At 41.6% G+C, this 14138-nt stretch overlaps 1 protein-coding gene across 1 annotated transcript; it reads left to right on the plus strand.

Annotated features, from left to right (window-relative positions):
* Window positions 1–9544: 9544 nt before the first annotated feature.
* LOC126592217 (protein ALUMINUM SENSITIVE 3-like) lies at window positions 9545–10520 on the plus strand. The gene is made up of 2 exons (XM_050257943.1): window positions 9545–9721; window positions 10278–10520. Exons 1-2 carry the CDS (start codon window positions 9545–9547, stop codon window positions 10518–10520), a joined length of 420 nt encoding a protein of 139 aa, XP_050113900.1.
* Window positions 10521–14138: the final 3618 nt, after the last annotated feature.

Here is a 14138-nt window from a genome sequence, read left to right on the forward strand (position 1 = left end):
AAAGCAGATGCCGATGCTGAGCCCCCAACTAAGACAATCCGAATCAACAGAAACTTTACCGAATCCGAGCATTTGGGGGCCACCAATAACTCCAAGAAGAGGAAGATCCAATAGTGAGATCGATCAATTAGGTTCAAGCCATAGATGTTGTACCTGGACCAATCGTCGGGTTCACCGAGCGAGACGCTAAGGGAGTAGACTTTCCCTACGAAAATACCCTGGTGATTTCTGTACAACTGGCCCATGCCATTGTTGACAGAGTCATAGTAGACAACGGTGACCCAATCAACCTCCTACAACTGTTAGTCATTTAGAAGATGGGCTTGGAAAGCACGATCTAACGCAAAGCAGAGGTTTTAACCGGATTCAACGGACTCATCTCAACTGCCATTGGCACTATCACACTTGACGTAACCAGCCCACCGATTATCTTATCACAGACCTTCATGATCGTCAACGACCCATCTCCTCACAACGGAATATTGGGCTACCCCTGGCTAGTGAAGATTAGAGCTGTGACATCTATCGAGTATCAAAAAATTCGATTTCGTATCCTGGGAAGAGTAGTCGGAGAGATCAAAGACAACAAAGCTATGTCCAGGCAATGCACTGTACAATTCTCAAGGAGTCAAAAAAGAAATCTTTCACCCCAGTAGTAGCAGCGGAAGTGCAGAAAGATGAATCCACATCCGCCAAATAACAATTACAGTAGGCAGGTCAAGAAGATGAAAGGTCGACAATTTGCTGGAAGATGAATCAGGATGGAAACCCAAAGAAGATGCCGAAGACATCATTCTTGACCCCTACTAATTGGAAAAGACTCACGTCTGAGCCCAGAGGAAAAGGAAAAGCTCACGACTTTTCTTAAAAGAAAATCGTGACGTTTTCGCATAGTCACCCTTTGACATGCCCGGCATTGATCAAACGATAGCTTGCCACAAACTGCACGTTGACCCTGCTGCTAAACCTGCGATTTAGAAAATGCGACATTTCGCACCCGAGCGAGTGACGATCATTAAGGCGGAAATCAACAAGTTACTGGAGGTCGAATTCATTGAGGAAGCGGCATACTCGACATGCCTGGCCTACGTCTTGCTAGTGATGAAAAAAGAAAAGGGCAAATGGAGAGTGTGCATGGATTACATTGATCTCAACAAGGCATGCCTTAAAGATAATTACCCGATTCCCCGAATCGATCTGCTTGTTGACACAACATCTGGGAACCAGCTGCTCAGCATCAAATTTTTATGCATAAGCCTGACAAGGAAAAGACCGCATTCGTGATAGAGCGAGGCACATACTGCTACAAGGTCATGCCATTTAGCCTCAAGAACGCAGGAGCAACCTACCAACGACTTGTAAACACAATGTTTAAGAAACAAATCGGAGTCACCATGGAAGTCTACGTCGACGACATCATGGTGAAAGGCAAGCAGCAGTCAGACCACATTCGCAACATGGTAGAAATGTTTTCCATTCTCCAAGAATACAACATGAAGCTTAACCTAGCCAAGTACACATTTGGCATCTCCTCAAGCCGATTCTTAGGGTACCTTGTAACCCAACGAGGAATCGAGGCTCATCCAAGGCAAATCAAAGCCATCCTAGACATGAAAGAGCCTACAACTTTGAAGGAAATCTAAAGTCTGACTGGATGAGAAGCCGCACTCAATCATTTCCTTTCGTGATCCACTGATTGATGCAAGCCCTTCTTCAAGGCAATCAAAAAGGCGCAGAAGGACAAATAAGACGATAAGTGCAAGAAAGCATTTAAGGACCTGAAATGGTATCTGACATTATCTCTATTACTATCCAAACCGGAAGCAACGAAGAGCCTATACATCTACTTGGCTGTATCGAAAGTAGTAGTAAGCTCTGCCTCATACGAAAAGAACTAGGGGCCCAACTGCCTGTATTCTACACATCCAAAGCTCTCATCGATGTGAAAACCAAATACCCGAAGATTGAAAAACTAATTTTGGCACTAGTTGTTGTAGCTCGGAAGCTCAGACCCTACTTTCAAGAGCATTCGGTCATCGTCATGACCCGGTACCCACTACGTTCAGTTTTGCATAGTCCAAACACTTCTTAACGAGTGATGAAGTGGGCGTTGAAACTTGGTTAATATGGTCTAGCATACCAACCCTGCACGGCGATAAAAGCCTAGGCATTGGTAGACTTCATAGCAAAATTCACCCCAAGCCTAAAGGATGCAATAACACAGCCTGAAAGCGCCCCAGAAGTAGCTGAGCACGCCTAGCCATACCTGCCCCACCTCATGGAGACTTTTGGCCTTTGCAAATTGATGGATCATCCAACCATCAAGGATCTGAGGCAGGCCTAGTTCTCACTACCCCAAACGGCTCAATGCTCAAGCAGGCGATCACTCTAAGTTTCAAAGCATCAAACAATGAAGCAGAGTATGAAGCTCTACTAGCAGGTCTTCGATTGGCAAACGACCTAGCAGTGAAGAAGCTCGCAATCTGTTCTGATTCCCAGCTGATCACCAACCAAACTTCAGGAGAGTTCGTAACAAAGCACCCAAGGATGGCCCGATACCTCGAGAAGGTACGTGAGCAGCTAGCAACGTTACAGGCATACACACTCACTCAGGTCCCACAAGCAAAAAAAGCCCACGCAGATGCACTAGCAAGCCTAGGCTTTGCGTTAGACCATCAACTCAGGCGCTCCATTCTAGTCGAGTACTTGGAAAGCCAAAAATAGATGAAGAACCAGCAGTCAAGATGGTGCAGATCAACATAATCCTGAGTTGGCAAGATCCTATCATCAACTACCTAGTCAATGGAACGTTCCCCGCAGACAGACTGAAGTTCAGGAAACTCCAGATGAAGGCAGCATGCTACTACATATGGAATGGCATGCTCGTTCGAAGATTCTTCTCAAGGCCACATCTCCGTTGCCAATCGCCTCCCGACGACTTGAAGATTATTAGCTCAATCCATGAAGGCGTCTGTGGAAATCATTCTGGAAGCTGCTCATTGGCGTAAAAAAACTCTTAACGCTAGCTATTATTGGTCGACCATGCATCAAGATGCCAAAGATTATGTATAAAAGTGTGACAACTGCCAGCGTTTCAAGCTCGTGCCCTCACTACCTGCCAATGAACTCCACCCACAAATGAGCCCATGACCATTCATGCAGTGGGCGATCGACTTGGTATAACCAATGCTGCCTGCTACTGGGGGCAGAGGCATAATGATCGTAGTAACCGATTACTTCACAAAATGGGTCGAAGCTGAACCCATGACCATAACTACCCAGACGGACATAGAACACTTAATATGGAAGAACATTATTTGCCGTTTTGGCATCCCACACTTCATCGTTACTGACAATGGTTCACAGTTCGTGGGCAAAGACTTGGCAAAGTTCTTTGAATAATATGGCATCATGCAACACATGTCTACGCCTCGATACCCATAGGGCAACGAACAGGCCGAATCGTCTAACAAGACCATCCTCAACTGCCTCAAGAAGACCTTCTCAGATAAAAAAGGCAAGTGGCCAGACGAGCTTCCTGGTGTTCTATGGGCATATCGCACCACCAAAAGGCAAGCAACCGACGAAACTCTATTCTCCTTGGCGTATGGCTCAGAGGCGATCATTTCTCCCAATGTTGCGGTGCCAAACATAAGCACTATACTACCAAATTTAGAGCAAAACGAAAAGGAGATGGCCACCAACTTAGACCTGGTAGAGGAAAAGTGCGAGAAGGTTATCACTTGCATTGCAGCCTATCAATAGCAGCTCATCTCTAGCTACAACAAGAGGGCAAAAATCCTAAAGTTCCAGTCAGGAGACTTAGTCCTCAGAAAGTCTTCATCATTGCCCGATGGGAAGGCTCCAAAAAGATGGCTCCCATTTGGGAAGGTCCGTACAAGATCAGCTGAGTATGCGAAAGGGGCAGTTACACTCTCACCACTATGAGTGACAAAGAAATTGGCAAGCAGTGGAATGCCTACAACCTGAGGAAGTACTATGTGTGACCTTCCACCGCTTTTTGGACCCTGTTCAAGACAAAAAGTTTGAACACTCAAGCAGCTCGACGGACAGATACCTCACATGCCGAGGATTATTAGTTGTTATGACATGATTACTTATGAGCAAGGTTAATAAAAGCCTCTATTTTCAATGAAGATTAGAGGAATTATTCACAAGCCTGGGCCAATTGCATAAAAAAACTGACCACCTCATGCAATAAGCAGAAGACACCCGCTACCCTGCAGACATGGTGTAAAACGCCAACTGCCAGGCAAACCTTGCGTGAGAACCCCCGCTACCCTGCAGACATGGTGTAAAACGCCAACTACCCAAAAAACATGGCGTGAGAACCCCCGCTACCCTACAGACATGGCGTAAGATGCACTTTGCCCTGTAGACATGGCATAACCACCCCTGTGACAAGCAGAAGATGTCATATGCACGTTCAGACATGGCGTATCCGGAATATCCAGACGTGGATGGGTAGTACAACTGCTCAGTTTCCCCTAATATCAGCAATTACTTGAGCCGGACGACTCCTAGAATTGGCCAAAATAGTCTTTCCATGAGAATTGACGTAGCCAACTGAATGATCCTTGCCCATGAAAGATGTCGTATGAACAGGATGATATGTCCTCGACGTGCAAGTCTTCATGAAATGGCTTGATTTTAAAATGTTACAGTACTAATTAAGCGACCTGTGGGATCAAAGCTGCGACTTGGAAGGATATAGTATCTAATGAAAGACTTCGCCTACACCTCACATCAAAAAACACCTTCAAAAGCCAAGGATGTCGCCTGAAGTGGTTACGCGGGTCGTTTGCTAATATAAGTAAGACGCCCAGTCGTTGACCCTACGACTACAAGCCTAAGGTAGCCTGTAAGCCGAGACGTACATCTGCTATGACCACGCAGACTTGCCTGCTTACCTACAAGCAGCATTTCCGGCCGACGGTCTATGGTTTAAGTTTTACTGGGACAAAGTCGAATGTCACGACTATAGCAACTATGCAGACCTCCTCTATTTCTTATGAGAGGTACGAGTCAGGCAAACGGCTCTATAAGTAAAAAATCTCGCAACGCGCCTTGGGAGGGCCAAAGCTCAAAAAGCCACAAAGTCGAGTGTTATGACTATATCAGCTACGCGGACCTCATCTGCTTCCTACGAGAGGCATGAGTCTGGCTGACGGCTCTATAAGTAAAAAATCTTGCAATGCGCATCAGGAGGGCCAAATCTTAAGAAGCCACAAAGTCGAGTGTCATGACTATAGGAGCCACGCAGATCTTTTCTATTTTTTACAAAAAGCATGAGTCCGGCTGATAGCTCTACAAATAAAAAATCTTGCAATACGCCCTGGGAGGGCTAAAGCTCACGAAGCTACCCAAAGCCAAAACTAAAGCCTAAAGTGACCACGTGAGTCAACTGCTCCATAGGAGTAGCCCACTCAATTGCCCATCCTACGGCAAAGTTTTGCAAAACGCCTTAAGCAGGTAAGGCTCCTGAAGCCCCAAAGCTGAAACTAAAACCTAAGTGACGACGTGGGATCAACTGCTTCGTTGAAGCAGCTCACCTAGCCGCCCGTCGTACGGTAAAGTTTCACAAAAGACATGGTAAAATGGAAGGATGAAGCAAAAACAAGGAAAGTTGTTTATTAAATTTCTAGCAAATTGATAAACCGGCTCGAAGCCCAACAAAGTTCAAGCAAAGCAGAACAAAAAGACTACTCCTTGGCAGCTTGCACAACCACTAGTTCCTCAATTACCACACCTTCAGCAGTCACACCGCTCACAGCAGCTAAAGCTTCAATCAGCTCATCCTCAGCCACTTCTGCCTCGACTGCGTGACCTTCAACTGCTCTACCAAATGCAGCCTCAAACAAGAAATCAAGAAGGTCAACTGGAGAAATGGAGAAAGTCTCGAAGTCCTTCTTGGAAAACTCAGAATCCGACGGCCTGCCCAAAAGATGGTCACATAGCCAAGCTTGTAGAAATCAGCCTGACAAGAAGCAAACGTCACTTCGTGACCAACTTTCTCATTCTTCAACTGCGCATTCTCCTCAATAAGCCCAGTGTAAGCACCCTGCAGCTCATCCAGTTCCTTTTTCAGGTTCTTGCTAACAGACAGCGCACCTTAACAATCTATCTCCTTGGACTCAAGCATACTGGCAACCTCCTTGGATGAGACACTTCAGCATGCATGAAGATAAACTCCTCGTTCTTGGCAAAGCAAGCAGATTGTAGCTTCGAATTGACACGTTTAAGGTCTTTGACCACCGAAAAATACGACTGACTTTCTTTCCTGCAGCTTCTAACATCGCCTGAGTCATATTAAGCTTATCATTCAAATGGGCAACCTCCTGATGGGTGATCTCCAATTGCAAAGAAGTGGGGGTAGAGACATTAAACCCTTTCAAAACAACGAGTTCAAATTTGAATTTCTCAATCTTTTTAGTAGCTGAGCGAAGTTGAGCCACCAGCGCCGCTTCAGCCTCCTTAGCATACTTGACAGGATCTTGATCGACGTGTATAGACTTAGCTGCTAGGATCAAAGTCTTATGCATTGTAACAATCAAGGAGGATCTCCTCAAGTAGGTAGGACGCTTCACAAAGAAGTCGGAGTGGATGACAACTTTCCTAACACTATTAACAAACTTGGAGCATGCATCAACATCCTTAAGCATGTCATCCTTCAGCAGCGCACAAACCTTGGGAAACTCTCCTGCCTCGGACTTAGTGGACCTCTCACAACTGCACGTGTGAGCAAATTTCCCCTTCTCAGCAGACAAGTCGATCACGGTAGAATTAGGAACAGGCCCAAACGCCACCTTAGCAGCATAATCCACTTTCTCGCTCTTCATAGCGGCAAGCCTTTAAGAAACAGAGCTAGACTTAACTCCTAACAAACGCTTCAATAAAAACACGAACGCCAGAGGCATCACCGAACTCTTCCAATGGGCAAGTCTCTTAGCAATTGATACGGTCACATTCGGAGCAGTAGGTTTCACAAGCTTAGGCTCAACGGTCATCTTCACCTTTTGGGGGAGGTTAGATCAATGACAAGCTTCTCGGCAGCAGACGAGCTCCCACGAGCAACAGAAGAAGTCATTGGCTTCTTCTCAACCGAAGGCTCACAAGTAGGTGAGGAAGACCACTTCTTTCCACCACCATTGGTACCAGGCTCTACAGCAATGTTCGGGCGAGCTAACGCCTCGTCCTTTATTCGCTTTATCTCTTCCTTCAAGGGCAGACCACATTTTTCTCGACGAAGAGAGCTAAGCAACCAGCGCCATTCACGGTACTCAGCAGGAATGCCCAAGGCGACGTGCACTTTCTTCATATCTGCCGAGGTCCTGTGGGTTGAGCCAAACTCCGAATTTATGCAAAAGCAAGAAAGACAATCAATAAATTGAAGTCATGGAGCAGCTCAACGAAAAATTCAAGCAGGACAAGAATGAAGCAATTCACTTACCATTGATAAAGGTAGTCAGAACATGTAGCTCAGGGGAAGAATCAGACTCTCACCCTCCGCTCACCTCCAAGGTATCTCTCGCCCTCTCATGATCGCCTTTGATAGAAGCATCAAGCAGCTTATAGCGAGACCTCAGCTACCCCACACCTTCCTTATGGCCGATCTTAAAGAAGTACCAAAACTTATTTATGGTCAAGCCAAAATTAAAGAACCTTCTCAAGTTTGAGAACCCCACCATCGCACGAATTGCATTTGGAGAACACTGAGCAGGCACGCATTTCATGGAGCAGATAATCTCTTGGGAAAGATGCAACATGGGAAAAGTGAATCCCAACACAAAGTAATACATATGGAATTTGATGGCCCTCCTCCTAGCAGAGGCACCCTCGCCGTATGGTTCACGATCGTTGTCACCTTTCACCCGCTTGACGTGGACCCTAGATGGAATTGCATGCTTGTACGCCTCAAGAAAATCCTGAAACATTTTTTCGGAATTAATCTTAATGTGTGCAGCCTTGAAGTAGCCCACCTTGCCAGAAAAACCACATTGACGGTACAAAGGTGGAGGGTATTCATCACTTTTGCAATCAGAAGAATACATCTCAAAGTTTTTGCAAAAAGAACGAAGGAAAAATATTTAGCAGACAGCTTGCAAAAAAAAAAAGAAAAAAAAAAGAAGCAGGACATATGCATATATATATGCGCAAGGAGCAGCGCAGCCCCAAGGTCGCTTGACCCAACGAAAGGGAGGCCCACACCTCCACCCATCTTCTCTCATCCACGTACTGAGCGCCCCAAGAAGCAACCCAGACCTCACGGCCCAGGTCCTACGCGCAGGAGGGCCGACCCACACCGAACCCTCTCCTTCCCTTCTCACCTGCCCAGGCTCCAGCCCAGCAGCCATGGAAACCCGGCCCGAGCCAGTCTCCCCACACTGACCAACACCCTTGCCGCGCCACCTGCAGCCCGTGGCCTCCCTGCCACGCCATTCATGCATCTCAGCACCCACCAAGCCAATTTTTCAAGCCCCAAGGTTTCCAAAAAATCAAGAAGAAGAAAATTTAAATTTTTCTTACCTTGGTGCGACACGGAAAAGGACAACAACAACGAGAGATGACTCTTTGCAAGGACAAGTAAAGAAGAACGCTAAGGGAAGGGGAAGAAAAAAAATATCCTATGGCTTCTCTTCCTTGTAGGAATAAAGATTGTTCTCCAAATTTATTTAATCCCCTGCTTAAGGCAGAATTAAATAGGTATTGGGGGCAATTGTTTTCCTTTTCCTAGAAGAAATCTATCTCCAAATCAAGAAAGAAGATAAAGTTCAAATTGGGAAATAATTCTACAAATCCAAGCAGGTTGAGATTTCTACACCTACTACCCTTTCCATGCGTGCAACACAGTAGGTATGTGGGCATTTGTGGAGCCTAAAATAATCCCAAAAATTCTAGAGGTGACACATGAACTTTTATTCAAGAAGGACAAGATTGCCCTTAATAAATGGGCAGACTTCTCAAATGCTCCCATGCGCAGCTCACATCCCTAGAGGACTCAGCAGCTGAACACAACTGCCCACAGCTCATCTGCCCTTGGCAAGGAATCAAAGATAAGGATTAATTACCAAATCCTATCTTTAATGCATTCCTAATTGAAGCTTGACTCCAATCATGTAAGTAATCCTAATTTAAATCAATTAAGGAGTATTACCCTATTATCTTAAGATATTATCTCCTATTAAATATCTTGGAAATAATTAGAGAATATATCTTCATTAAACACCATATGGCTGGCCCTAGCCCTATAAATACACCATATTCTACTAAATTTTGAGAGCTAAGCACTATATGGCTAGCCTTAGCCCTAGCCCTAAACACTTTATTCTCTCAGAGAAATTAACTTAGGCATCAGAGATCCGTTGACCTAACCCCCTCCCTCCCACCTCGTGGGTACGTGAGGCTTAGGTCTTTGATCAAAGTTGTTGATTGTTTTGCAAGTGCATTTTCGTTAAGACTGAAGACGGCGAAAATTTGCATCGACAGTGGACTTTTTCAAGGGCATGGTGAAGCCGCTGGCGGGATGGTGGTGGTGTTCCTGGCGGTTGCCTTGTCATACGTGGAGAAGCTGGGTTTGGGTAGAGAGATGATTTACTCCATTTTTAGAGCCTTCGTTCAGCTTTCGATTATCGGGTTTGTTCTTCAGTTCATCTTCACTCGGGACAATGCCGTTTGGATCGTTCTGGCTTACCTTTTCATGGTTTGTAATTGTCTCTTTTGTGCTAACTTTTCTTGCCATGTGTTTGGTTTCCGAGAAAATTTGATTGTTTGGTCAATATTCAATAGTCAATACCCTTTCATAAATTTAGCTTTTGAAGCATGTTGTTGGGTTTGTTTATTTTTTTTAATTTTCTAGAAGCAGAGGCCTCTGTTTTTCTTCTGCTTCAATTTAGAAATCTAGACACAAAAGTAATTGTGTTTCGTGAGTCTTGTTCTCTCGTTCACATTTATGATCACTTATTTTTATAATTGATATCAAGATAGAGGATAAAGAGATACGTTTTTCATCTTTTGAACTACCTTTTATATTAAATCCAAGCGTGAGTGACATAAACCGGATGTATGGCACGGTTTAGTAGCCATTATTGTTTCTTGACTCTCATTAGTGTTCATATATATATATATATATATATTTCTGATTAAAAGTTTATAATCGGTTCTATTTGTTCTCGTCTCGTTATTTTGCTACAACATCAAATTGTAATAATTGTTGGTGCAGTTTCTTTATGATCTTTATGTGATTGTTGCCTCTGCAGGCGACTGTTGCTGGTTATACAGCAGGGCAAAGGGCTAAGCATGTCCCAAGAGTTTGCTGGGGCTTCCATATTGGCTGGAACTTCAATCACAATGTTTCTGCTTCTTGTGATGAGAGTGTTCCCCTTCACTCCAAGATACATCATCCCCGTTGCAGGAGTGATGGTCGGAACTTGACGGTAACTGGGGTTACGATGAAAAGGCTTCGAGATGATATTCGAACTCAAATGAACCTGGTAGGTTAATTTCTTACCCAAAGAAAACCATATTGATACCAAATCCGTCTCTTCGTTTCCATATAATTTTGGATACTTTAGATTTTGGCCCTTACAATTCATGATTTCTTGATAAAAACTCATCTATATATAAATGTCTAATAAAAGCCCAAATTTAAAATATGCAGCCACATCGGAACACAATTGACCTACTAATACAATTTATTTATACCCATGCCACTTTCTCAAATCCCTAAATTTATTCCAAATTAAAAGTTGTAGAAAAAAGTGAAATAAAATATATAAATTGTTGTATTGCATTAATTGTATCCATATCATACCAAAAATTTACCTTTTTTGTGATATATATATTTTGCATTAATTGAGAAGTAAATTAATTTGTTCCAATTATTAAAAAAAATTATACTAAATCCATATTATATATTTTGAATCAAATAACACTTCTCTGTTGTATGCAAAATTTACTGAACAATTATGGAGGTTATAGAGAGAGAAAGGTGTAGCAATAGTAGAGAGGAGAGAAATGTGTAATTGTGCGTATATGTTATTTCATTCCATTGTGCCTTTATTTATAGTAGTATGGAAAGTTAATTCTTTACCCTTTTAAGATTACAACTCTAATAGGATATTAACTACTAAAGGGAATATAAAAGATATCCCTAGATATGTTAGGATTTACACAATCACATTCATATTCCAATAGGACTGCAACACTTCCCCTTGAGTGTGTAAATACTGAAACAAATGGCGCATATGGTCTTCAGCGATGAAGTAAGTATAGTTGATGAAGTCGTCGACATAATGAGCAAATGCGAGTCTCAAATCAACTGAAGAATGCATAAAAAAGTAAAACTCACAAAACCTCGCTATGGTAAAACCCAAGGTAGGATAAAACCCATAGACTAAGGAGAAAAGTGAAAAGTTGCATTAAGTCAAAACTAGATGTCTTTTGGACGCAAGTAGAAGAGCTCAAAAGAGTATGATCAGCTTAGGATGAGTGTCTCGTTAAAACCTAGTTAGGTAGTAAAAATCCAGTGGGAAAAATGCGGACTCTCTTTGGTGCACACCGGGGTGTTAGTGTGAGTGATCGGTCGACCTGCCTAATGAAGCAAAATAAGTATCCAATGTATGGAAATTCTCTTTGCGGTCTTTACTGGTGCACAACAAGTGGGGCTGGCCAATTGACCACCCCGGACAAAGCAAAATAAGTATATTGTGTTATTGAAATTCTATCTTGCAAACTCTAATGGTGCACCTGAAAAATAAATAAGTTTTGTACATCCGTCAGAGTAGCCATAGGCATCGAGAGTACTATTTTTCTTTTTACCCAAGTGTTGCGGGGAAGAATAAATACATCATAGGACACCAACTGCAAAAGTGAATATTCTTAATCCTTTAAATTACAAGGCGATTGCCACTATAAAATAATGATAGCCTTCATTCAAAGGGATCCCCATTTTTTAATATAAAAATGGGAACTAGTTGGCAGGTCTACTCTACATTGAACTTCAACGATCCGAAATTTTTATTTTTCAAGTCTTTATTCATAGATCATCCTTGCAAAATGATAATTCAATCTCGAAACCATTTACCTATTTGATTGTCTTAATAAAATTTCAATGTTTTTTGGAACACAGTGTTTGTCAATTTCTTTGACCTCAATTAGATACCTTAAACATTTTTTATTTTGCTAATATTTTGCAAGGATGATTAATGAAGTGCAACTTGAAAAATAAATCGTTTGGATCATTGAAGTTGGATGTGAAGTGGGCCCCATAATTAAACCCTATTTCTATCAAACAATGAAGACCCCTTTAGATAAAGGGCTTGATATAATAATGTTACTTTTTTTAAACAACATATATTATCTACACTAGGGGAGGATGATGAGCTTAACTTCACAATGAGCTAGCAATAATATGTTTCAAATTCGTCATTGTCGACCACTCACTTACAAATAAATAGTAAAGAGGAATACAATTAAATTGTAGTACTAAGTGATAATAATATTACTAATAAATTTTTTTTTTTTTTTTGGTAAAAGATTCGAGTGCAGGAAGTTATCTATACCTTTCATTGTTCGGGTCGAAGAGACGTAAAGAATTGAACTTATATACTTGTTCACAACTTCAATCCATACAAACAACTACATATATAATAAAACCACCAGCTCCAGTACAAGTCGACAGATCAGCCACGCACCCAATCCTAAAACAAGTCATCCATCCAACAAATTATATTCGATTTTCTCTGGATTTCTCTTTTTATTCGGATTCTCTCTTAAATATTATGTGTATCAAACTTATATTAAGATACCACTTATTATTATGGTCTGATGATATTTCTTTTTACTTGGAAATAAGAAATTTTAGGTTCGAATCTCGTAGATGGCGAATTCGATACCAACATAGGTTGCACATTGTGTGGTTTTGCCGAACTCATATTCCCCTTATTGTAAAAATATCAATGTACTAAAAAAAACTTATATAAAGATAGCGTCAATATTATATAAACATTGGACAAAACTTCTGACATTCAAACCTAATACCGTTAAATTGTGCATATAATACAAAAAGTCTTGATATTATTTAATGTGAACGTCGGTAGTGCTACACTTATTATCTATGTACTATCATTTATATCATCTCTTTAATAGAGGTAGAGTCCATCAACAATGTGAATGTCATCTTTATTAGAGAGATGATATAAATGGTGGTACACATAGATGGTAAACTTAAAATGAACTAGTAATAATGTGATTCAAATTTGCCTTTGGTGAGAATCGAACTTAAGACCCCTTACTTACAAGTGAGATGAATACCACTAGACCAAAGTACTAAGTGGCAGAAATAAACTTTCTTGAAATAAAGAGAATCTACAGAAACACCTGAAACACATACACACATTTGTTTCTTTTTTTTCCATTTCATTCTATTATTTCGAAAGAAAAAAAAATCATTCTATTATTAACGATTAAAAATATTGCATTTTATTATTCACCTTCTTACTCTTAAAAATATTGCATTATTTGTCAATTTTGAACCTTTGAGATTTTAATTTTCAAACAATAGGAATTATGAAATAAAAATACATTTTTTTACAAGCAATATTATTTATACTAACAGAATTGGATGGTTTAAGTCTCATAATAAACTAGTAATAATGTAATTTTAAATTCTTCTTTTATAAGAATTGAATATAAAATTTCTTATTTACAAAATAAAAAATTACCACTAAATAATAATATTAAATAACAAATTATTCTCCAAGAAACTCCGTTCCTCGGATAGTAAACAAGTAAACATGACGTAGGAGAATTGAGGGATCAATGCCATGTCATTGTCGATGTTAATTTGCCAAACTAACCAAAAATAAAGTCAGACTCAGCAGCGCACCGACTTGATCAACTCTCCCCTCTCATCGGCCCCGCCACATCCACCCACGCATCCCGGGCCCCACCATCCTTTCCCACTCGCCCAGTTGTCCCACGCAGCTCCCGGCTGTAGTACAAACCGCTCCCAGTCCTTCCAGTCCGTTCGTTACGGCCGTACCCAAATCCCTCCTATTCGGTGACAAAATATACGGAATCTACAATTTAATAATACTCTCAATTAATCATTGACTAAC

The sequence above is a fragment of the Malus sylvestris genome, chromosome 12 (assembly GCF_916048215.2).
Source record: "Malus sylvestris chromosome 12, drMalSylv7.2, whole genome shotgun sequence".
Lineage (NCBI taxonomy): Eukaryota > Viridiplantae > Streptophyta > Magnoliopsida > Rosales > Rosaceae > Malus > Malus sylvestris.

What these genes read in the sequence shown, in the direction of transcription:
- LOC126592217 (XM_050257943.1), top strand. Translation starts at nt 9,545, where the DNA reads ATGGTGGTGGTGTTCCTGGCGGTTGCCTTGTCATACGTGGAGAAGCTG. An exon ending in TTCTGGCTTACCTTTTCATG is followed by an intron (nt 9,722 to 10,277) that starts GTTTGTAATTGT and finishes TTGCCTCTGCAG; the next exon opens with GCGACTGTTGCTGGTTATAC.